We start from the raw sequence: 25326 nt of genomic DNA, 5'->3' as shown, positions 1-25326 counted from the left end.
CTCTGGGAGCATTTCATCTCTAAGAACAGAGGCCCTTCTCCTTCCCTGGGAGCAAAGGGTCTTCCTCCTCTTCATCTTTAGGACTATCTCTGGGAGCATCTCTAGGAACTGAGGTTTTCTCCTTTTCCATTTGGAGCAAAAGTCCTCATCACTTCCATCTCTCCCTGTCCAAACTTCTCATGAAATTACAGCTGTGTCAGCATCTGCCTATCTCAGCGCAGGTGCTTTTGCTTACGAGTTGAACACTCCACCCCCCATATCTTCATGAAATTACAACGGGACACTCTGATATATCATAGCTTCACAACAGAATTTCAGCTTTAAGCATCTCCTCTTTCTCTTCCCTCAGGTTTTCAGCTCTTCACAGAAATAAAAGGGTTAATCTCACCTCAGCCTTGCAGCTGGAATGTGGCTTATCGCAGTGGAGGGGGGGGGAAGCCAAGCCGCTCCAGCTGCCCACAGCAGGGCTGTGGGGGGGTTCCATGGATGGAACAGGGCCCATCAGCTTCAGGATGGCCGTGGCCTGGCCCCTACACGGGGCCCGCAGCCACCTGTCCCAGCGCCGGAAACGAGAGAGAGCTTGGGGGGGAGTTTGTCTATTCTTAAGTGTGGATCACAGAGGCGGTCACAATTTTAAGTGGCTTAAAGAATTGTCCATATTCAAACTGGCCGGCTGATAGATTCTGTCAGATCATGGGGAAAGTTGTAAGCACTCCTTTGCGAGAACATCACTTCCGAGACTATGCTAGCTAGCCCATGACACCCACTTACAATAAAAGCACAGAAAAACCATGTGAAATTACATGCAAATATATTGTACAATCTCTTTTAAGCCATCTCCTTAAATATGAGCAATAATAAATTGGGGAGGCTTTCTGAGCAAGGCCCACCAACTTCAGTTGCTGAAATTCAGCTCTGGAGAGCAGCAGAAAAGCAGGTAAACAAGTCCCTGGAATAAAATAAGCAGAAAAGAGATGGGAGAAGAGAGTGACATGTAGCATGTAGACCTAGAAAAATTGCTCAGTAATAGATTTTTTTTCTATGATCTGTAGGTGATCCTCAGTTCATCTGCACATGGTCTTGCTTATAAATCAAAAAATCCATCTCTCAATCCTGCAAGCTAAGCTTAGCAGCTACTCCATCTGCTGAGCTGCAATAGCAGGCAGAGGCTGTACTCTGTCGCTGGGTGTTATTTGTACCCACGGTAGAGTGTAAGGTTGTAATTGCGAGCAGTGACCTCCTTTTCAGCTCTCTGCATGGGAACTTGTACCAGGGACCTCCAGACAGAGGCAACATTTTGTAGGTGGGCCCTGCTATAATTCCCTTTTTACCCTGGGGATAGGGAAAAAAAGATCAGTGGGCTGCAAGTGAGTGCTGAATTTCTGTCCTGGGCTGGTCAAGCGATTCTTTCCTTGAGTCCAGGGCATAAAGCCTTGCTTCTTTGCAACTCATCAGACTCCAATTCAGGTCAGCCGCGTGACTAGAGCCTGCTCTGTGCGATCATGGGAAGTTATTGCTGATCCCAGGATGCCCCGGGTTGGCATTAAGAGTAACCATTTTAGTAATCTAATATAAATCTCGGTTTTGTGCGTGTCTTCAGCTCTGTCCTGCAGAGAGGCTTTTAAAGTCTTTATGAGTCTCTGCCATTTAATATTACACTATATAGGCTCGGCTTGCAAAAAGGAAAGTACATTGGCAACAATCTTTTTTTTTATCACTGCTAAATATCAGGCGGGCAAGACAGATAATCTTCCCTGATTACTTCCTTCATGTTTTATTAGAACATGCTCCTGCATTCATTCAGATATTTAATTTCACTATTGACGGCTGCTTCCTAAAACATAAACAATTCTGTCTTTGTTTGAAAAAAGCTTTATATGATATCCAATAATTGCCTAAAGTGACAGCAACCACTAGCTCAATGCATTCTCCAAGGTTACTGGACTCAAGAGCATTTTCAACTACTAATTGTTTTTCTTCATGCTTCTTCATTTTTCCTTTAGTCTGGTAATTAATTTCACCATTTCTTCCTCAGGTTTTCATGTTCACACACTAATTTTCTTCCTCAAGCTCCTGAAATCTTTTTGTATACCTTAACCTTTGGATAGAGACACCATCCTCCTGAGCATGCACCCCATTTCATATGTGGAGCTCTGCTAAATGAGGTAATTCTAGGGCTGTCCTGTCAGAAGAGATTCTGCAGATTTACACAAGTATGACTAAATGTGGGTTAGTTACTCACAGATAAAATACTTTTTCACTTGCAGCTCCATTAAGCACTTAGCATTTGATTGCTACGCGTACTGGGAAGCTCTAGACTTTTTACACTGGCTTCCTGGCCAGCCACTATCTCATCGGAGAGAGCCTGAGGATCTCTTCCTTTGCTATTTGAGAAAGCGGCTGACAACAGCTAAAGGGAAATTCTGAATAATCATAGCATCAGCTGGGCTTACACTCCTTCTGAGAAACAGGTAAAGATCTAGATATTCTCAAAGAGGAAGTAGCAAGGAATTGCAGTGGCTGCCACTGTGGAAATAGCGACTCAGTCTCTATGAATATGGAGGAGGACACTAGGCTGAGTAATGACAGTGAGACACAGCCACCACTGGCTTCAAGACTCTTATCCCAAAGGTTTTGGCATCATTAACCTGACTGTTAGTCATGCTCAGGCAGGAGAGCACAGACATGCCAGAACAAAATGCCTTACCTGTGCCCACTAGAAGCTTCTCGTTGGCAGCAGGATCTCATTCTCCCAGCACCATAAGCTGCTGCTTCTGCCATGACATGTGTTCTCCATAGGTTTTGCAAGAGAGGTGTGTAAACACTTGAAAATATTTACGCTGACTTACAAGATCACTGTAGGCAGTGAAAATCAGAAATGTGAAATTCATTGACCTGCTCTGATCAGTGCTTAATAGAACCTCAAATGAAAAAGTGTGTATTTCTGGAACACAGAATATTTCATTAACTCATTTAAAGAGAAAACGTTTGCTATGAAGCATCAGTCTTTGTGGTCCTGGTGACTAGAAGAAAGCCATTTTGTCTGAATATTCAACCTACCCATACACTCTGGAGAATACATTTTATCTGTTCACTTCAGGATACTAAATTGGGTGTACTTGATATAGCAGCTTTTGCTGTCAAATTATCCCATCTTTTGGTGGTGGTGGTGGTAATAGAGGTAATGGTGGGGGTTCTGGCTTTCTAACACTAAGCTAGGGGAAGAAAAGACCTTAGTGAAGCAGAAGGTGTGAACATAACAATGCAGAAATGAAAAAGGATGTTCCGGGGCAAGTGTAATACCTGAAAGGTGTTGTAATTCAGTTATTGAAAGGGACCAGGTTTCACACTCTCATCATCTTCTTAAAGGATTGAATTCAGTCCTCTTTGATGGCTTAGAAGTCTCTTTTTCTATGCAATGTAATCTTTACAGGCAGCTGCTACAGAATGCACCATAATGAAGGCAGGTGCTGAATACAAGATACATTTATGTTATGAGGTGAATTTCATACATTTTATTTGAAGTTGATCTATCAATTGGAAACCATGATCTGATGTAGATAAATGAGAGGCCCCATTTTGCTGGTAGGGTGGCAGAATGGAAATTGTAACTGCAGACTGCAGACCCAGAATAGTATTACAGCACTATGCATACACACTTGTTGGGGACAAGGAGGCCTGAGCAAACTCTGTTAACTCATTTATTCTGACTGCCTATAGAGGATAAATTACCCTTATATTAAAAATGTACTCTGAAATCATATATGCAGATGCTTGGAAAGAAAATATTATCTGAAGAAAAAACTGCCCTCTATCTCATTTGTTAAATATCATTTATTTCCGTTACTAAAACCTCTCTTTTCCCCCCCCATCCCAATGTAAATTGGCAGTTGATGATAGTAAGACTGGTGATTCAGTGAGAGTCTGAACTTTTCCATCTTCTTAGCACCTTTTGATGGTTTGGTGTCAGTCCACTGTAAAATCTATTGTTACACAGCTGGCTACCAGCAGCTGGCTAGTTAGTCCACCTGGAAGAAAGGAGGTGGCAGTAATTTTGTGCAGATTCTGGGCTGGGAGAAGAGGAATCACAGGTGAAAAATCTAACTGCAGGCACAATAGCAGTCAAGTTTCACATTGTGGAGCTTTGAACTTCTACGTTAATAGATCCAAACTGTAGTGAGATAATGTATTTGCTTCTGTGTTGTGTACAGACCTCTGACAGCAGGGTGTCTGTGGGATTTGCTAACAATGGTTTCCCTGTAAGCTACCTAACCCATATGGGGTGGTTTTCTTTACAGTAGATGACCCCGAAAATCCTGACTATTTCAATTTATTTGCTTTTGAAAACAGAACCTGGCAGTCAGTGTTATTGCACTGACACAAGCAGCAATTGTGTACCTCACACCAATTTGAGATTAAGCAAAACAAACAAAAATTCCTGCTATTTTAATTCACTGGTGGAAGTTTCAATTGGTTTTATAAGATAAGCTCTTTTTAGATGACTTGCAAATCTGAAACAAGGGAACACATGGATATATTTATAAATAAAAAGATTTGGGTACAAATGCATCATGTATGCATATAGACTTAAATGTGTGTTGACCTTAATATAAATGATCAGAAAATAGTTTGATAACGACCCACAAATGTTAGGTCAAGGAGGTACCTATGTTTGTACAGGGCCCACATTTCTTGCTCTTGTCTAATATTTGAATAAAAAGACTTCCATCTCTACTGACCAAGAACTTCGCAGTTTATAAACAAAACAATAAATAGTGGTGTCTGTGTTTTAGTTCTACAAGTACTGTCAAATATGTGCCATGATGATTGTAAAGTTTTCCTAAACAATATATTTTGTATCTAAGCATTTAGCTTTAAAGGGGTAATTACGAAGCAGAGCATTTATTTGTAAAGCAAACAAGAGACTAACAGGCTGCTTTGTTTATTCTTTAGCTGTTTTCCTATAGTAATTAAGATAATCCCAAAAATTACAAAACAGAAACAATAATGTTTTTCCATTTCCAAAATCATATTAAATTCCCAAGCACATATTTTTTAAAAAAACACTTCCAACAGTATAAACAACCACTCCATTTGTGCAGCCCAGATCAGGTGTGTACTAGTCACAAGTCCTACCAGCAAACCTGCTCCAGTGTGGGCTTCTCTCCATGTTTCCACAGGTCCTGCCAAGAGCCTGCTCCAGCACAGGCTTCCCATGGGGTCACAGCCTTCTTCAGGCATCCACCTGCTCCGGTGTGGGGTCCTGCACAGGCTGCAGGGGGATCTCTGCTCCACCACGGACCTCCATGAGCTGTGGGGCACAGCTGCCTCACCATGGTCTGCACCATGGGCTACAGGGGAATCTCTGGCCCAGTGCGTGGAGCACCCCCTCCCCCTCCTTCTCCACTGACCTTGGTGCCTGCAGCGTTGTTCCTCTCACATATTCTCCCTTCTCTGTTTTCCAGCTTCAGTCTGGTCCTGTGAAGTAACTTTTTCCCCCTTCTTATCTCTGTTACCCCAGAAGCGCTACCACTGCCCCTGATGGTCTCAGCCTTGGGCAGTGGTGGGTCTGTCTTGGAATCAGCTGACATTGGCCCTGTCAGACATGGGGGAAGCTTCGAGCAGCTTCTCACTAAGCCATCCCTGTAGCCTGCCTCCCCCTGCCCCCAAATATTGCCATGCTAGCCCAATACAGGGTGATAGATCACATTCCCCTCTCCAGATGTGGAATAACAGTCTCTAGCAATGAAAGCACTGTATGAGTGTATTTGTGGAAGTTCCTGATCTGTCCCAAGTCACTTATTAAGTATTCTTACATTTCATTCCAAAGATGGAACGGTGGAAAATTATGATACCATCTGGAAAAGATGAGTTTAGTAGTCACAAGCCTAAAGAAAGTCCTGGAGAATGGGTTAGTTAAATCATCCTTGAGAAAGTCACCTTTGTTCAGCAGGTTACAATGAGACAGAGGCAGAAAAAGGGTGGCTTGCACTGGATTAATGAGTGAGAAAAATTCATTGCAGAAATCAAACACAGGGTGAAGGATGATGGCTTCCTATTAAGGGAACAATCTGCTGTGAGCTGTGGTTTCCTTAGTAGGAATTTACCATGTAACAGGTTCTCACAAAAAAGGTAGTGAACTGCCCTGTGTCCTTTGGGAAAAGAACAAGAAGAAAGGGGCATGAAATAAACAGGGGCAAACTATATTGGTTATGAGGAAAAGTTTCCTGAAAATAAAGAAAAACCTTCCTGTGAAACCTAATTACTAAGAGAAAGTAAGCCAAATCCTAGAGAGCGTGGCTTATATACAGTTGAGCTGAGCCGAGCCAAGGGAAATTAGCAGGAATCCTGCGTGATGTGTTAGAATTTTATGATCCTGAGGCTCCATCATGGCGTTCACTTGCATTTTTTTTTTTTTTGTACAGCATTTTGAAGCAGTGGGGCCTGAAGGCAGGAAAAATGGCTGTGGGTATGTGACAGGAGGGAAATGCCTTTGGCTAGAGAATTTTCTGCCATTACCCATGTTTCCAGAATTGCTCCAAGCCTAGTTCCCAGCCTGAGCTGACACAGCTCTTCCAGATCTCTTTCTCTTTGAACAGTCCAACTTTAGAGGCATGTTTAGTTTTCCCAGGCTACTTTTCCATTTAGTGTGTAAAGTTATACGCTTTAGTGTTTGGAAAGCTCGATCATGCTATTATGAAGATGCTGAGTTTTATTGCCCATGCATGCTGCTGACTCCCAAATCCATCTCATATCCCAGTCTTAACAAAGAGTTTCAAATACATGAGGATATTCCCAGAAGGAGGAATGCAATTCCAAACAAGGATCTGGCTAGGAGAAGGGTTAAGAGAATGAGATGTGCAGCTTTAGCTACCCTGCTAAATCCTATGTTAAAGAGCGCCACATGATGGTCAGCTCCATCAAATACTACCAGCAGATCAGCTACATTAGCACGGTAATTAGACTAAAATTTTATAGCTAAAAGATGGCTCACCAGAGCAGTCTCAGTCTCACCACTGTCTCAGTGAAATATCTTCATCTACAAACCCAGCTGTGAGAGTATTTTTTGGCATAAAACAGGCAATAACAGGTTAAGCATCTTGGTTGTGTCCCCTGAAAAACTGTCTTTTGTTTTATACGTACCTCAGCTTCTAGCTAAAGGGAGGTGTGTGATGAGCAGTAAAATTTCCCGCAAATCTTAGGCCAGCCAGCATGTGTCCTACATCCAATATAGAATATTTGATCTCATTTTCCTTAGACTGACACTGTAATAATACCTTCTGGAGGTGCAAAGGCATGGGACAGTACTGACACTTGGCCATATGTGAACTATTACACAACGACCAAACACTTGGGACAAATGCTCACACTAGATTTTTAAGAATTTTTTAATCTGTAGTTCATTTTCTGTCTTTCACATTCTATGGTTGTCAGTCTGCCTAGTATTTATTCTACTTTCCACCTTCATTTTTTCCACAATTTCTCAGAAACTTTATTTTTTTCCTGGCACATGTGAATATCATAATGCCATAATTTGCTCAATGTTTGAATCCAAGCTGTCAGAATGGGTTCAAAATATGTCCATTGGTCTTAATAAGAAATGCAAACATCCAACACCTAGTACAGTGCTGACACTGGTGAAGAAAAACTTACCCTGTTTCATTTCATTCGATCCTCTTTTAGCTTCAGGACAGCTGCCAGACTGTCATGTCACCGTATTTCTGCTTTTTGTTCCAGGTATTTTAGGGTGTAAGAGGAACCAGAACACTGGTATTGCATATTTACTGGTATGGTCTCTTGCTTCAACAGACTGTGAATTGCTTTGGAGGTACCCCCCAGTTTCATGAGCCAGTTTGTTTCTCTGTCAATTTATATAGAGAGCTTGTCAACAGATGTTGATTCAGTGCAGAACTCTGTACTATCAAGAGTGTTGTTGGGAGTAAGGGAATTTTGTTTGTCTTACATTCAGGGAATGTGTAGAGACCGAAGTGCAATATGTATAATTTACTTCTCTGACATTTAGTAGTCATGTGAAGATAGTAAAATTGTTCTAAGAGAGGTTTTGGTAAGATTTTTTTCAGTTTTTTAATATCTAGGAGCAGTCAGTTGTAGCTGAGAAATCCAGACACCACAGTAAGGATGGAGAAGATCTGCAGTATCCCTTAGTGAAAATTGAAAGACAAGAACATACCCTTCAAGATCTTTATGGATGCTTTTAAAGCATTTAAATCATACAGTTATGATTTTTTTTTAATTCGTTTTGTGTGATACCAATAACTTAAAGACCAAAGAAACTGTCTCCCAGCTTAGCACTCTGATACAATAGGCTATTCTATTCCAGGAGGTATCATAATAAGGCATTATTTGGTAGAACAAAGATGAATGTTTCCTCTTTTCTAGAACCAGACAAACTAGAAATTACAATGTTACATAGCTTTTACAAACATATTTCAAAAGGCCTGGAAGAACAGACTTCTTTTTTTCAGAGGAACTTCCTCCTTTATAAACCACATTTGAACAGAAAGCCTTCTGATGCTAATTAAGGACCTCATTCATCCATTTGTGGTCTGTGATTCTGTGGAGGGCAGCAGTCTTCAAATCTCATTTTTGTAGCAAGATGAGACCGTTTTGGGGAAAGTGTGACCTCCTGCTTTTTAGATGGGCTATCCACGAAGACAGACAGGATGGGATCACAGGAAACCTGTAGTCCAACCTCCAGCACATGACTGGGTCAGCCATGGGGTCAGACCACGTTGCTCAGGGGTCTATCCAGTCTTGTCTTGAAAAGGCTCTATGCATGGAGCCTGTAAAATTGGATACACCTCCTCTAAGATTTAAATTCATCGTGTAATAGCATGAATACTCACATAACCCTGTTCACCCAGAGCTAGGGCAGAGGGAGTAAGAGAAGGGGAGTTAATCTCAACCTTTCCATTTACACCTGTTAATGGAATTCCTCACCAGCCACTCAAATACAGAATTAATTCATTTTTTTTTCAGAAATAAATTTTTCAGGATATTCTAAGGCATTTTTCCGCCCTGCAGCTCTTGACATGGTAGTAGCTGCTATTTGAAGAACATTTTAGAATTGGAGTAAGATAATGCACCAACTTTCTGAAAAAAAAATGCTGCTACTGTTTACTTTTGACTGTTTTCTGAGAACAGGAGCCCATTAGGATAAAATAGCTTCACAGTCAACTCATTGAAGTGTTTAAGTCAAGTTTTTGGAGACTGCTTAAAAACAAAACTTTGTAATAGCTGAAGAACCACAGACACTTTGAATTGCCTAATATTTTTGAATGAGCACACAGCTTGCTTAGAAAGGCTTTGATAATCACCCCAGCATACCAGTTACTGAGCAAATGAATTTTATACCAAGTTGCTAGCAGTTTTTTTGAAGAACAAAGCAAATGCCCCATAGCAATGCTTGGTAGAGGCAAATTTTAGCCTCCTAACTGAGGAAAGGAGAATGTTGTAGGTGGTGTATTTCTACCTAATTAGCTGAAAATGAAAAAAGCTCAAGGAAATAAAATGAAACTACTTGCTGAATGGTTTTTACCCTGGAGTAAAAGACACTTTCATAATGATAAAATGTTTTTAATCACCAAAGGCTTTTTTAATGGGCTCTATATTTATATGTAACGCACTGAAACTATGCCAGTGTGGCCTGTCCTAAAAGTCAGTGCAGCAAATGATAACAGCACTCATCTAAAAATGTCTCTGAAGGTCTAATCCTTCCCCTTTGGAAAAAGATCAGGCCAATCAGGCAGTTTTGTCACTGCTGCTACTTGAGCCAGGGTTTTTATATTAAATTTTTCTTTAAACATAAGAATCTCAAATTCTGACTCCTTGAAATGTGTGTATCTGTGCAGATGGCTGCCCTAACTTTGCAGAAAATTTTGAAAAATGATAAATGGAAACCTAGGCTGGGTGGAAAAGTCAGCAAGTGAGGGGGGTTTCTTAACAGCTCACAGCAATGATATGTGTGGTTTCTGCCCCATGGTTTGAGCACCCACAAATTTAGGGGCCATACACAGTGCACAGTCCATGGAGAAGCAGCTCTGAGTGTGGGTTACTGTGAGCTACCTACCTACCCTCCACACCAAACTTTCCTCCATGGCTGTTCCTGAAAATCTACACAGGAAATGTGTGTAAAGAGCCTAAACTGGTCTTACTCTGGTAGAGTAAAGGCGGTTTTATCGTAGCAAATTGACCTCTAATATTTGGCAGGTTGCAGTGTCAATTCACAACCTGTTATCTTTCTCCCCTAAGTGCACTGACCGCTCCTGTTCCTACGAGAAGGCATCACCACCCGGCTGCTGTCTCACTGCTTTCAGAGGATGATGCTGCTACTTTAACTATTGAGCTACTCATCTACCAGAATTCACAGGAAACATGCAGAAACCTGCCAGGAATAGAGTTTCTGATGTAGGCGGTGGCTCTGCACCAGCTCTGCTGACACAGACAGACTGCCGCCAGCCTTTTGTAATTTGTTTCTTTTTTGCTACATGTCAGGCCTCAGAAGGTGCTGATTACATTTACGTAGCTGATGAGCTTCCTAATCCAGTGTCTAATTTCACCTGCATGTTGAATTTTTAATCTTTAATCTGGTAAAGATTCTTATATCCATAGCTGGACTATACCCTCTGCACCAGGAGAATCAGTGTGGAACAAGTATTATCAAAGCTAAGTGCACTAGTCTGGAGTTCTTTGTGGTATGGGGTTTTTTTGTTTGGTTGTTTTTTTTACTAAGTTGTAAAACAAGACCTGGCTTTATCCCAAAGCAATTAATTTACTCCGTTAACTGAAGAAAAATAAAAATAAAGACATCTGATCTATTCAGTGTTATATATAAGTTTAATTAGTTGATGGATACAGCCTGAGTAGATCAATCTGAAGAAATATGTTTACAGCATGTACTTACTGAGTGAAATTAAATCTACAACACCCAGAAGGTTAATCTGTATATCCTTATTAGAAGCTTCAGTGACCTTCATTACAATCTTCCAAGTGTATTACATCAGGAAAATAAAATTTAGTAGGCATGTTGTTTTTCTCTAAAATCTCACGGGCCATCAGGGACTAATGGATCTGTAATTTAAATATGAGGTTGCATTTTTTGTTGAGGCATATGGTTAACATAGGATCACATCCCTGCCAGGTTGTCTAAAAGGGGAAATATGTTCAACTCCCCTGAAACAGTAAACAACTGCCATATTCTACTTCCCACTCTCCTTCCTTCCCTTTTATTTCTACTAGGCAGCCAGACAAGCTACAGGTGTGAGGGACAGTCTTTACTCACTAGAACTTTAAAATGGATCCGTGGTTGGCTTTAATGGAAAATCTTTTCTCCCTAGGCTTTCTCTGAGCTGCTGGCTCCTATAATGAACTATGACTAGGGAGACCCTTAAGCGAGACAAAACAGAGAAAATTTATAGCACCACGGTGAGGTTACATGTATTCACACAACCCAAACTAAGTAGGAACAGGACAGTTTAGCACCTGGATTGAAAATCCAAGGGAACACTCCTGCACACAGGTCTTGGCTGCCTATGGCTGTTGCAGGTCCTGGAGCACTTTTCAGTGAACATCTAAGCTTTGGACAGGGTAATTACAGTCTGCTTACCCAAGCCCCCTTGGAAATCTGAGCAACACCAGCTCTCTGCTCTGAAACACTTGTTTTCAGCTGGTGGGCCATGTTCAGCTTCCTGCCGAAGGTTGTGCTGCACTGATTGGGGAAGAGATCCCTGTGTGCTGCCTCAGCACCGTGTGAGATGATTTGAGACTTGTTGGAGTAAAAGATGTTGCAAAAACTCGAATGGGTTACGTTACTGCTACTCCAGGAGAGGCCTCAACGCCAGAAGTGAGCCATGGGGCAGTGAATCAGGGAGCATTTCTGAAGTACCTATCTGCTGGGGCGATTCTGGGAACACAGCACTGCAGTGAAATGCCTAACGGAGAGAGAGACAGATAGAAGTCGTTTGAGCACAGCTTTGGAAAGTCAGAACTCCTCTGTGCTTACCCCACTTTAGCAAGGGCCAGAGCTATTTCTTCAAGGACTTCCTTGAAGAAATGTAAGCAAAGCAATGTTGCCGTTAAAGAGAGATAATGCCATTTATGTACATGTTTGGTCTATTGTCACAATAAGCAGATAAGGTTTGCAAGGCACATGTGAAGCTCCAATAAACACTAATTAAATATTTTTCTCTGTCATCCATTTCCCATAGACGACAGTAAAGTTTCTACACTAGCTGTTTTAGTAGCTAATTAAAACTATGAGGTGCCTCTACCTGGCAGCTTAGACATATTTATTCGCTAGCACAGGGAGAGCGTCCCCTGGATATGTAACCACCAACAAAACCTGTTAGCAAAGCACTTCATCTCCGGGAGCCGGCGAGGGAGCGCGATGTCACGGCGGTGCTGGCACGCACGGGGGGCGGCCAGGGGGACTCACCTGCCCCGTGGGGACCCGCCCTCGGGGGCCGGGGTGTCCCGTGTCGCCAGGGCCTCTCCCCAGCCCGCCCGGCCCCAAAGTTTGGCGGGGAAACTTTGTGTGTAGGCGCCGCTGTGGAAGCGCCTCCCGGGAGCAGCGGGCAGGTGAGGGGCTGCCGCCGGGCACCCACCTGGGACGAGCGGGAGGGTGGGCGAGCTTGCGGCGGGATCTGCTCCGCGGCCCCGGCAGCAGCCGCTCCCCGCCGGCACCGCCCAGCCCCGGGGCGTCGGGACCTTCGGCGGCGGCAGCGGCGGCGGCGGCAGCGGCAGCACGGCGGACCGGCCCTGGGGGACGAGGATCAGCCCCGGCCCCTGCCGTGTCCGAGGAGAGGGGGCTCCAGCGCCGGGAGCGGCCCCGACGGGGCGCGGCGCGTCCCCAGAAGTTGAGGGGATGGCAGAGCCCCAGCTGCGGCACCGCGCGGGGCTGCGCTCCGCACGCCGAGCAACTTTTCTGCTGACTCCCCACACCCACACACACCCCTCCGTCGTCACACACCGGGAATCGGGAATTCGTGGCACGTCTCCAGAATAAAAAAATGGGCTGGTATTTTGCCTGTGCGTTTTCTAGCAGTAGAGTGAATGACTGGGGCAGGCTGCGAGTCTTGTTGGCATGCTGATAGCACCTCGGTTCCCTGCAGTCCGTAAACAAGACTGTGTCATTTCAACAGTTCAGAAAAGGGAAGATCTGGCTTTGACACAGTCCTTTTGCTAACGTTCCTTATCCTGAGAGTGGGAAGAAATCCCACCTACAATCCTGCTAGAAGACTGAGAGAAATCAAGTTTCTGTCTTGCGAGCAGTGTTTTTGTTTAACTTTCCAAAATCCTGGCGACTTCCATGGCACTGCTCACTGACTCCCAGGAGTGCTTCAGACAGGTAAGACCTAAGCATGCCGAACTCGTCTTTTTCTGCTAAGGTCCTTCGGTCCTGACTGGGAAATGTTATTAATAATAATGATTTTTCCTTTTTGGAGTGAGATGTCCAGCAGCTGTAGGATGACACCCTTGGAACTGAGCATCCTGGTGAACTGGTGAAGTTGCAAACTTGATGCTTTCTGTGTCTTCTCTATTCTCCGTAAGTAACCAAAACTTTCCGTGATGCTGATGTGTCAACCTGCATACACATGGGTAGCGCAACTCGGCATTTATATGTTCTTAACACAAGCATAACTTTTGTTTGTTTAGAACTGCAGCTTTAAATTAACCTACAAGTGTTTGAGGCAAGTTGCTATGTGCATTAAGCCAACATGGTCCGAAGTTTAGTAGGATTTATGGTTCAGAAGCAGGACCAGGTAAGTGGTGCACGTGTTCTCAGAAGCACTGAGCCTTGCTTACGTCCATTGTTTCATTAAATTGATATTTTTTCTTTGGAAGTATATCAAAAGGATAATGATGAACTAATGATGTTAATAGATTAAAATGGCAAAATCAAATGAAAACCATATTTTCTTCGCCATGTTATTAATTTTGTATAATATGTTGTATGCTATAAAGTGCATTTATAACAAAATGTAATTGCTATAACAACATTGTGGTCTTCTATGTAACAAGGGAGAGTGGAGTTGAAAAATGTTAAATACGTACAGGTTGACTGGGTGAGAAGTTGCCTTGGTGATGTCGATATTTGGAATTTCCTGACTGCTGTTAAAATTTCAAATTTTTAAGCTTTATTTTTTCATAATATTGAAAAAATAAAGCGGGGCTTTATTGTTTCATAATTGGCAGTGGGTGAGTGAAGAATGCTCACTTTGATAAAAACAGATCTCTCCTTTGAGGAGAAATCCCTATACATTTCATAAAAAAATTTCATTATTTGTGTCTTATGGAGCTCTAACTGAATTCTCTTAACTTGATTTGCAATGTTGGTAGGTAGTAATCTTCTGTTATTGCCAGTAATAAAAGTTGGGCAGGCCAGATGGTGTCTTCAATTACACTTTAACACAGCCTTCTTATAAGCAGCTCTTCAGGTGAAGAAGTTGCTGAGGTGTCAGCAGGACTGATGTAACAGTGGGCCTGTAATGATGTTTGTATCCCCCTAGTAAATTCCTATGGATAGGAAATCTACTTAAAGGGAATTTTGGTTTGGTTTGCGGTGATTTTTGGGTGCTGTTGTTTGGCTTTTTTTCTGGGGGGTGTTTGATGAGTGGCTGGTTGGTTCAGTTTTTTAATTTTTACGAACTTTCTCAGCACCACTATTTGACTATCTTGATCTTCTTACTCACTTCAAATTTCTGTAAGGCCTTTGCCTTCACCCAGCCGTAACAGCGTAACTTGCTGGAGATACAAAATAGTAAATACTGAATGTTTATTTCTAGCAGCCTTTGTAATAAACCAGAATGAAAAGTAGCACTGCCTGATCTGAGGAACTGTGTGAGCATTGTTAAGAGCTGGAGCTCTGCCTTGTGCTAGTTGTTGTGAAGCCAGAAAGATGAGATGTGGACAGTGGAAAGGTGATCCTGGAGGATCATCTGCGTGTGAAGTGGGACATGAGCTAACAGATGAGAAGTGAGGGAGGAGGGGGAGCGTTGAAGTGAGAAGATATCCTTGCCTACTTCCACTGAGTGAGCTGAAAGTAGTCTGGGCCAGTGTCCAGCACAACATTCCTCACTGCAAGATTTTCTTGCCATGATAACTCCAGTGGAGGTATCACAAAATGTAGTGCTTCTTGAGGTAAAAAAGGAAGGAGGGAAGAAAATGAAAAAACAAAAAAAACAACAAAACTGTGCAGTTGCAGTAGCTTTCTGTGTTCTTTTTCTCATTTTGTTTTCATTAATTCAGTTGTGTCTAAGGAGACACTGAGTGGGTGGGAATTTGTGGTATCCCACAGTAATATGAATGCTTTGACCATTATAAAGATTGTCTGGGATTTTTCATCTGTTTTTTGCTGGTTAACCCTGCTTCTTGATATTATTTTTTTCCAGGTGAATCAAAAAAAAAAGCTGAAATTAAAAAGAAAGGTTTCTAAATAGTTTGAGGCAACCTAATGTTTTGCGTTTATATGTTCTTGATTTTGGAACTAGGTGATGGTGAGGGTCACAGTGGCAAGAAAATCTAAAGTTAGTCAAACATACTGACCAGATGCCATTGGTTTTGTGTGGTCTAGAATAGGAAGGAGCCAGAATGGTACCTGAGTGCTGAGGTGCCTCTCCTCAGCTGCAGGTATATTTGATTGCAAGGAAGAAAAAGTTGGATGATGTACTGAAAGGAGGAATCATGCCAAAAGCAGGAGGTGCACTCTTCCCCATTTTTGGGTGGCTGTGTTATTTCAGTTGCTTATGTTGGCCTTGTACAGGAATATACCTATTTGAACCCAAAACACAATGGGGAAAATGCAAGGATTTTATATCAGTGGAATGAGGATTCTTGAAATTCTTAATATTTGACAACTGCTAAACAATTTGGACTCAGAAGTAAATGACTCTAGACCCGTAAAAATTCTAAATATTTTTTGTGTTTGTCATCTAAGGCACGTTGTGCTATTATCTGCCAGACTTACTGCTTCTCCATGATGGAAAAGGATACGCAGTAGTGTCTCTCCAGTTTCTTCAAGTTTCAAGTTTCTTCAAAAGAACTTGAAATTTTGGGGTGTGTGGCTTCAGTTGAAACACATGGGACATACATCCCAAAGAGATGGGGGTGATGTTGGGCAAAAGCAAGAATCTAGTCCAGCACAAGTGTAAGGCACAGAGCAGTTTCTCGGGCTACTTTAGCTCCCTTATAGCAAGAGCCACCCAGCAGGATGGTCCAGGTATCACCCAGGGGAGCCACGTTGCCCAGAACAGGGAGCAAAAAAAAGATTGACAGCTTAAGCAGGGATGCTGAACTTCTGTCTGTATATGGCTGATCTCTTTTAAAAATACTTGGGTTGAAAGTAACAGCTTCTTGGCTCTTCACAGCCACAAGAAAACATTTATCTTGACTAAAGAATATTTGCAGGTATTTCCTCTTGCCCAGGATGCCTGAGAGTGTAATCCATGACGGTTGCTTTTTAATACAAAAGGAGCAAATTTGTCAGTGTTGTGCAGCCATTTTTCAAGTTCTACTAGAAGACTCACAGACACAGACTTTTCTAAATGTCACTATAATTTTTTCATATGTGGGTTACAAATCACTGTATTAAATAAATTAAACTACTCATTCAAGCTGAAAATCCTTTAAAATCTTAAAAGGTAGCAGAAGAGTTTGGTTTGATGTATTTAGATTCTAACCTGAGCTAAAATCAGTAATCTTAATTAAAAGTAGTGTTACTCTTGTTTAAGCTTAAAACTTAGCCAATATGTAAATGAGGAATACAGTTTCATATATATTAAATTTAAATAAATTAAACTAATTGGAAGCAGCATGTAAACTCTTGATACAAAGCTAATTGTAGTGACTGTGATGGTGGAGTGAATTTGCCTTAGGGTGTGTTTGGTAGCTCAAAACAAAACAAAACAAACTACCTTGAACTGCTGTTTCCTTTTACAAACTTCTTTCCACTCAAAACCAAAACTAACCTAGTAGAAAAACATCTGTTTTCTTATTAACAAATTAAATTGCTTAATAGTGCTCCTTATTTTACTATACATCTGCATCATCACCTTTCAAGGCTTGTAGATGGTGCTGCATGCAACCATGATGGTGTTTGGGCAAGGTGAGCTGTATATCCTGTGCTGTCATGGGTCACGGATGTATGTGATACTGGCTCCTGCTCTAGGAAAAATGACTGCCACTGTCCCTTGGGTAAATTCTTTGTGGGCTGTAATGTGTTAAACTTGGTCAGTAAGCCCTCATGGTGGTGGCAAGAGCTGGGCAGTCAGGGAGGATGAGAGCAAGTGGCTGGAGAGAGCAGCAGTGCCAGCCTACATGTGTCAGAAATGTTCATGGAGATGTGGTATGAGACACTTTGCTTTCAGCATCATCCATGTGGCCTGAGAAAGCTTTTCTTGCCCACTCAAGGACACTGTTTTTCAGAAAGAAGGGCTAAATGTATGGGAGGTTTGTGTAGTCAGAGATGGAAAAAAGTAACAACATCATAAAAGTGGGCTTATTTGGAGGCATGCACTGTCATTGTGTGTGTCTGGATTCCTCACCTTTTTATTATGAGAGGAGCTTGTGAATCCCAAACAGCAAGCAACTGATTCCTGCTTTCTTGTACCTCCAACTTAAGTAATTAATTTCAAAGATTCTTATTCAGACAGTCACGTCTTATTTATTTGCTGCCTTTTTTCCCTCCTAATCCAGCTGCTCTCAATGTCCTGTTACATGAACAACATGGCTTTTGTTTGTGGGAAAACAGAAGAGGTTTGTATTCACTGGTTCTATGACTAGTGGCTCTTGAAGCATTGCTTACACTGGGAAGCCTCTGTCTCATTAGCAGAGTGACTTCTGAAGACATGCAAACAGTGCATTTGCTGCAGCACTGAAGTTAGGTGCAAAGACCTAAGTAGCCTTGTAGCATAGATAAAGAAGATTGCAGATCTGAGAGTGCTGAGAGAAGGCACTGTAGGAGAGGAAGGTACAAGTGATAACAGCTAATGAAGAGCTGGGTGAAAGGAGGCTCCACTACCCATACCTATACAAAAACCATTTCACAGCATTCACCAAGCATTTTCTTTGGTTTTGCCCAATCTTCATAGCTTCCTTCCAACACTGTGCATCACCACAATAGCCACAAACAGGTTCTTGTATATAACACGTAAGAAATTCTCTCTCAGTAGAATCAAAGCAGAAAGGCCAAAGTGGAATAAAGCCTCTCTCACCTTCATTTCATGTGCCTGGTTCAAACCAGTTGCTTCATGACCCTTACAAAAAAGACTTCAGACAGAACATTTACATTCTGTTAAAGTCTAGCTATCTGTCTTCTATGGAACAATTACACATAAAATGATTAATATTTAAACTGTGGCTTACATTTTCTGCCGGCCAGTCTGTGCTTAAGAGAAGTATATAGTTTAATGGCACGGAACTGGAAAAACATCTGAAACGTCCTGAACAGTTCTCTTGTTCTTGAAATCTTTTTTGTCTTTCTAATGTAATTACTTTGTTCATTCAACAGCTGTTTTTAATGGGAGTTCCTGCTAAGCTTTATGTGTACTGTATTTTTAGAAACTCAGCAATTATAGATATAACAGTGCTGAGTTATTAAAAAATACAAACTTGTGGAACATGGAGTACTTGTATGATTCAGAATAATTGTTAAGTGCCTGCATTTTCTTTTTCTGTGTGTTCAACCGTTTTATATTTCAAATATCTTCCAGTAGGCTGTATTCATTTAAAAGCTTGAGTCTTTCCTAGCATTCTTTGTGGTAGTTCATCAGACATTTCTGTCATATGCACTGACAAGGCTGTCCATTATGCTGAGTTTTAATGCATTTTCTTTTCCTGTGCAGGCCAGTTCCAACAACTGCTCTTCAGCTTCTAATAATGCACTTTCAAACTGAGCACATTCTCATTCAGGTTAGGGAGTTGTCTTCTAGTGATCCACAGTGTCTTCATGTTCTGATGTTATAAAATGAATTTTATGGCCCCTTTGTGGCAAGTGCAGGGTATCAGGTAAATTACTTACTTCCTCTGGGCCCACTGCTGTACAAGAAAGTAATCTTTTTGATAAGTTTTTACATTTGAGCTCATTTCCATTAAACTTAGTAGCAAGAATTGAGTTCCTGACAAGTCCCTCTCCATGTAGCAAAACAGCTGAGTAAAAAGATGATCCATTAATTCATTTTCTGCTGTGTTACTGATACCATCTTATGCCAACATTTCCTAATCCTGCAAAACTAAACTTGGATTTATTTGAGGGTGAACATCATGGTATAACTCCTCGATGTGCAGGCTGAACCGATGCCGAGGCTCTGCGAGCAGAGTGATCACATCGTGGGGTGATCCATCCTTAGGGGCACATGATTATACAGTCCAGAAACAGAGGTGCTGGGTTGCCCATCACAGGGGGCTGGCAGCCTCTTGGAGTGTGACCCAGCCACCTGGGAGGCTCCAGCTGCTTGCTATAGCTTCCCAGCTGTGATGGTTGGTGAGCAGAGTGGGGTACTGGTGTGACACTCAATGATCTCCTTTGGGTCATCACCTCCCTCTGTTATGGCAGCAGGTGATGTTTGCTGTTCTGGAGGTGGGATGGTCTTTTCAGCCACTTCGAGAAACACATCTGCTTGGAACTCGTCTGGGGGTAGAAAGAACATCAAGACTGTGAGCAGAAATACAAGCATTGAATGTAATAGCTTGTGAGAGTTCCAGCTTGTATATAGTATGCTGTTTACACAGTCTCTGGTGAAGAATAAAAATGTAACACGAGAACAAACTCCCTCTCTTATTATTCCAGGTTGCTGTCTCTGGGGAAGATACCAAAGAAGATGCAGGCATGCTGAAAACTTCAGGAAAGTGAGCAATGAGTCCTTCTGAAAGTTGAAAAGAAGCCCCCTTATAGGGTCATGAACCTAAGACAAGTCTTCGTGTCTGTACTGCTGTTTGGAGTAGCTGGTCTACTCCTCTTCATGTATCTGCAAGCTTGGATTGAAGGACAACATACAGGTACACCAAGTTTTCTCTCTCTTTTTTTTTTAATGTAATTGCATCTATTATTTTAAGATGACCGTAAAATCTGCTGAGGACAGTTAGGGGTAGAGTCCCCCCCTTTGGCAATAGAAGGGCTTTGAAAATAGTCTTGTTTTAATTGCTACACTTTATTAAGAAATTTCTTCAATCACATGAAAAGATGCCCCCAGCTACCTAATCGTATTGTATCAGCTTCATTTGCAAAAGCAAGTGTTGCAAAAGCATTCTGCACGTCCAATTTAGAAATAATTCTCTATGATGATTTGTTGTGGGGTTTGTACATTACATTTCGTATGGTAAAGCAATTTTTGGAGAATTACTGCTGTGTTTTATAGACAAAAATGGTCTTCTAAACAACAGTGCTTGTGGAATCATCCTTTCCCTTTCTTTTTGGTGTTGTTTGTTTGAGACTGAGCCTACAAGACTTTTTATATGTAGCATCAGAGTCATATTGCAACTTCAGGTAAATCTCTGTTAGCATTGGCTCAGGATTATACTTCTGAATGGTATTTCTGTTGTTCCCCATTTATGGTATTTTGGTTTGCACCCCAGCTTGATCAAGATTCTTTTATGGACAAAACTAAACCAGGATATTTACCTCAACCCCTACTGGAAGCTCACTTCATGGGACCAGTCTAGAGTTAATCTGAAGTAACCCTCCACAAAATGTGTAAGGGGTGGGCGTCAGTAAGGTCCTTAACAGCCATGGCTTTGCTCTGCAGATCCACTTCTATTATGTCACCTTATCAAAGGCATATCCTTAATTTTACTTGTATACTTGTACTGGGGAGTTAGGGTTTTGCTTTCATGGTTTGATTTTGGTTGGGTTTTTTTGGTGGTTTTTTTGGTTGGTTGGTTGGTTTATTTGCTTGGGGGTTTTTTGTCAGTGGTTTTTTGTTTGTTTGTTTCCAACTTATTAAGTCTTGACTTTTAGATCCTCTTGTCTCTATCACTCAGCTTTCATTTCCTCTGTAAAACTCTTACTTTATCGTATGTTGATACCATTGTGAAGAAATACATCTGTAAAACCACATTAGTCTCTGGCTTTATTGATCTGTGCTGTTATTCCATACGAGCTGCTAGACTCCAGTATGTTTTAGAGAGCAGTGTTGAGGGGGAAATCTAGTGCATCATTCCTACAATTGTTTGACAGTGACCTTGAGGTTTTTTTCAGCTAAGTGCAATGATCACATCATGAATTTTGGCTTGTTAGTTTTTCTGGGCTGTCCCAAGGTATTCACAAGCTTGTATTAACAAAACTTTCGTAAGAGGTAATACAGGCTCCCTTTGGAAACGTTCCCTTGTAATCAGTTGTTGACAGAAGGGTGCTGGCAGAAACTGAGCATGAAGCAGGAGGGGGTCTTCCTTGAAAATCTCTACTGTTGTCAGGAATGTTAAGGGCAGATATCCTTGCTTTCAAGGTAGTTCAGGAATGTAGATCATGACTGTAGATTATTGATTTATTTACTTGCTGACATTCTTCACATTCCTCGCATCTTTTCTTGTGCTGTAATTAACCTTTCTTTCCTTGCTCCTTGTTGCTGTTTCTCACTGCAGGTTTTTTTGACTCCTTTCTTTTGTATGTATCTCTCTACCATTAAAAAGAAACAGGAAAAATAAAATAAATACTCTGTTCTTTTGGCCAACCAGATGCTTTCTTTGGGGTTTTCTTTGATATATTACTATAATCTTCTTCAGGAGAGAGGCTTCTCCTTGCACACATGTCATTTCCATGTGGAAACATTTCTTTAATAAAATGGAAACTATCAGAAAATAATGGTTCGTGGGCTTAAAGTGTGACTGCAGTTCTGAGTGCCCTTTTACCTCATTAGACTGCTGTTGTGACAGCACTTCAGCAAGATCCAAAAAAAAGAATTTTGGCATTCTCTACAGTAGCAGTAGAGAAGGTATGTGGTCATGCACGTTGACAAGAACATGGCAAAAACTCATTCTTTGGTGTCTGCTCTTGCTTCTTCTTCCAACTTAACATTTTAGGAGCCATTCTTTTTTATTTCAAACACCTGTATCTCCCCTAAACCTTCTGCAGCTCAATTCTCTAATGCTCCCCTCCTGTATGCTGTTTAAGAGTCAATATGAAATAAAACATATTTGCATATTCACAATATACATAAGTTTCGGGATGGGCATTTTGCCATCTATTTTTTCCCCCATTCTGCTGTGTTTTTCATATTGCCATGTGTTGTGCACTGTGGCTTTTTTGGGGATGAGCTGTATCTGGAGAATCCTAAACTGACAAGTATCTTTGCAAGGATTTTATGCGTTCCTTTAATCTCCTCGCTAGCTGCACAGCTGTAAGACAGCTAGTTTTAATCTGCAAGTGGCTGAGTATGTGATGCGATGCTCTATTCGGAAATGGAAAGTGCGCCTCATGCTTCTCAATTGCCGTGCTACGAGCCTGTAGAGACAAGTGTTTGTTGTAGGCAGAACTATTTTTATCTTCCACGGTGCCCTGCTCAAGACCTACAGCATTCATGTTTGCATTTGGTTGCTGAAGGGATGGAAAGTTGGATGTGTTTGAGTTTAGGAAAGTGTCTATTTTGCACTTGTGAAATGCTTCTCCTTACCACCCTGTTCCTCTGAATATCTGGAGCCTTTATAAATCACAATTTCTGGAAAAGATAGTGAATTTTACTCAGTTGTTGTTTGTAATGTTCATGCTTATTTCTCAGGCTCTCCTAACTGTGGTGTGAATTATTCCCAATCAGATGTAGATTTTTGGGGGGAACTGGAAAATTATACGGTAGTTTTCCATTTCCTTTTTAATGTTTGTCCTACTGTATTAAAGTTGGACTATTTTCTTTCACACTCACCATTCTTATTGCTACTTTTTCTAGCTACTCATAATTTTTCACCCTATATCCAATGCGAGTTTTTATTCATAGTTTGCTTTCTCTCTTTTTGGATCTCTTATTTCTACTTGCTTTTCACATCTCTGAGATCTCAACTGCGATTTGAGTCCCATTTGTCTTATTTTGCTCTAGACTGATCTTATCTAAGCATGTTTTTCTCTGATTTACTTTTACAAACTTCCCTCATTACTCAAATGTATCCAGCCCAGGAACACCTCTAATTTTTCATTCTGTCCATCTACTGCAGATGCACCTGCAGGCTCAGCAGCTGGATGTACCTCTCAGCACAGCCATGTCTTCTGCTCCCTCCCACTGTGCTTGGACTCTTCAGATTATTTCTAGTCATATTTATCATCCCTATACCTTAAAAAATGGAAAATCTTTCATTTAGAGATGTCTAAGAAACAGCTGCTAGCTACGTGGTGGTCCTCTCTGATGGCTTTTCAGAGACATTAGCAGACTGAGAGAACAGGGGAGCTTCTTGGTTTGGCTCTGGGCATGGAGTGTATAAAGACAGGATGATAGATCTTTACTTCTGTTGGGTATCTTCAGTTCACCTCGGTGGAGTAATTGGGAACAAACTTGTCAATAGACTGGTGTGAGCATCAATACATACAGACTTCTTCTGGATGAAAATTTAGTTGACAACATGATGCAATATGTATGGAGCCCTTCATGTTCTCCATATATAAATATATCCACTTGTATATAAATTCACATACATGAATGAAGCTTGACGTGAATTCAGCTGGATCCTACAGCTTTACTTGACAGTTCTCCATACCATCTTGAATTATGCAGTGCAAGCATCAAATATTGTGGCACTGATTAAGGAGCAATTACTATTTATGACATGCTTAGAAATTTCCAGCACTGTTAATCTTATTCAGGGGAAGCAAACTGCTGGGCCTTCCAGGGCTGATGTTGAGTTCTGTACCATGAATCACCTGAATTAAGTGGTTGTGGGGTACAAAGGACACTTGTGATTTAATCCTGCAATATTAGAGATTTGAATTGGAGTTTTAAGATAGTTATTCTAATTTTGTACTTTGAAACACCTTGTTTTTAGGGGGACTGTTGTGATTTAGTGTGACTGATGAGTACAAAATAATCTGAGAATATCTTTGAGATTAGAACTGTGTGCTGGGTTTGTTGTTTGAGTTTTTGCCATGTATTGGTTTTTCCCTTCCCTCAAAATTTGTGTATTTCTTCTGTTGTGAAGTGTGCCTAGTAAGTCCATGATTATGAAGGACTACTTAAGAACAGTGTAGTATTTCCACTAATTAAGGTCTGCACTGCCCTGCCATAGATTTCTGGTTCTCAAGGGTGAAAAAGTCTGCATCTTCTCTTTCCCAGCAGTTTTGTATCTCGCCTTAAGGGTACTGAGATCTTTCTGCATGCTATCTCCTCACTTTGCAGGATGTCAATTTTGTAGCATCACTGGTTGCCCAGGCATCCTTCCGCAGTCCATGTGCTTTCCAGCAATTTGTGCATCTACCTCCTGAGGACGTTCATGACCCAGATCTTACACTCATTTCTCAGGCTACGGGTCTTCTTTTGTAAAGAAACAAAATAAAAATTCAGATAAAAATCACAATTTAAAATAAGTTTTAAATTCCATGAGCTTTCATGCAATTCTTAGCACAAGCTTTCACAATTTAGTCTGCTATTGTTGTAACCACCTAGGCTGTATCCATACTACATATTCCTTGGCATAAACAGGTGGGCTTTTTTCCCCACCTTGCCAGATTTGGTAATCCAAGGGGGTCTTTTGGGTCCTTTAGTAATCTGGTGAATTTTTTTGAGTCCATGGAGTGACTTTCTTCCTTACCTTGACACTCTAACTAGCAATTGAATGTGTATGTACACACAATAATATTTACTCTTTTTTGGTTTTTTGGCTTGATTTTTATTTAAACTTTGTCTAAAGTGAAGAAACACTGATGTGTCTTAAAGAATAGTTCATAAGTAATGAATTGCAAAGGCAACTGTTTCATAGAAGTCATAATTTTTATTAATTAATCTTCAGAAAATACCTCAAAGTAATATATTTGTAGAAAACAGGTTTGTAAATAAAGAAGAAAAAAACACTGCTCAATAATGGTTATTAATTATGAATAATTTAATTCTTCTAGTACCATTGAAATATTTCTGCTGTCAAAGTCCTGGGTGGTTTATGGGAGTCTTTTAAGTCTTCTGGAGAGCATCACTGGTATGGCAAACAATTCTTGCTGGTTTACAATGCCCAGCTACTAATGAGGCTGTTCTAATGAGCCTGAGGGTACTTAGGTTTTACCTTTCTGGTTGGAATATGCTGTGGGTTTTGTGTAAATTGTTTCTCTTTCTTTGCTTTTTTAAAAATCTACCCCATTATTGGATTGAAGCACAAAAGAAAGAGGGTTCAATAGGATCAGTAAAT

The 25326-nt window shown here is 41.2% G+C and overlaps 1 protein-coding gene across 3 annotated transcripts in view; it reads left to right on the top strand.

Annotated features, from left to right (window-relative positions):
* Window positions 1-12767: 12767 nt before the first annotated feature.
* The window catches only part of CHST9 (carbohydrate sulfotransferase 9), an 88616-nt gene continuing 76057 nt past the window's right edge, over window positions 12768-25326 (top strand). Inside the window, exons 1-3 of one of the 3 annotated variants that reach the window (XM_048289562.1) lie at window positions 12768-13366; window positions 13468-13564; window positions 19805-20013. In XM_048289562.1, the coding sequence (XP_048145519.1) occupies window positions 19914-20013 (100 nt within the window). In that variant the 5' untranslated portion in view covers window positions 12768-13366; window positions 13468-13564; window positions 19805-19913. Of the gene's footprint in view, window positions 13367-13463; window positions 13565-19804; window positions 20014-25326 lie in introns of those variants that run through there. The other 2 variants (XM_048289561.1, XM_048289564.1) reach the window with 2 other exon arrangements.

This window comes from Corvus hawaiiensis, chromosome 30, assembly GCF_020740725.1.
Source record: "Corvus hawaiiensis isolate bCorHaw1 chromosome 30, bCorHaw1.pri.cur, whole genome shotgun sequence".
Taxonomy (NCBI): domain Eukaryota; kingdom Metazoa; phylum Chordata; class Aves; order Passeriformes; family Corvidae; genus Corvus; species Corvus hawaiiensis.
The sequence above is the reverse complement of the archived record's forward strand: the minus strand, read 5'-3'. Positions and strand labels throughout refer to the sequence as shown.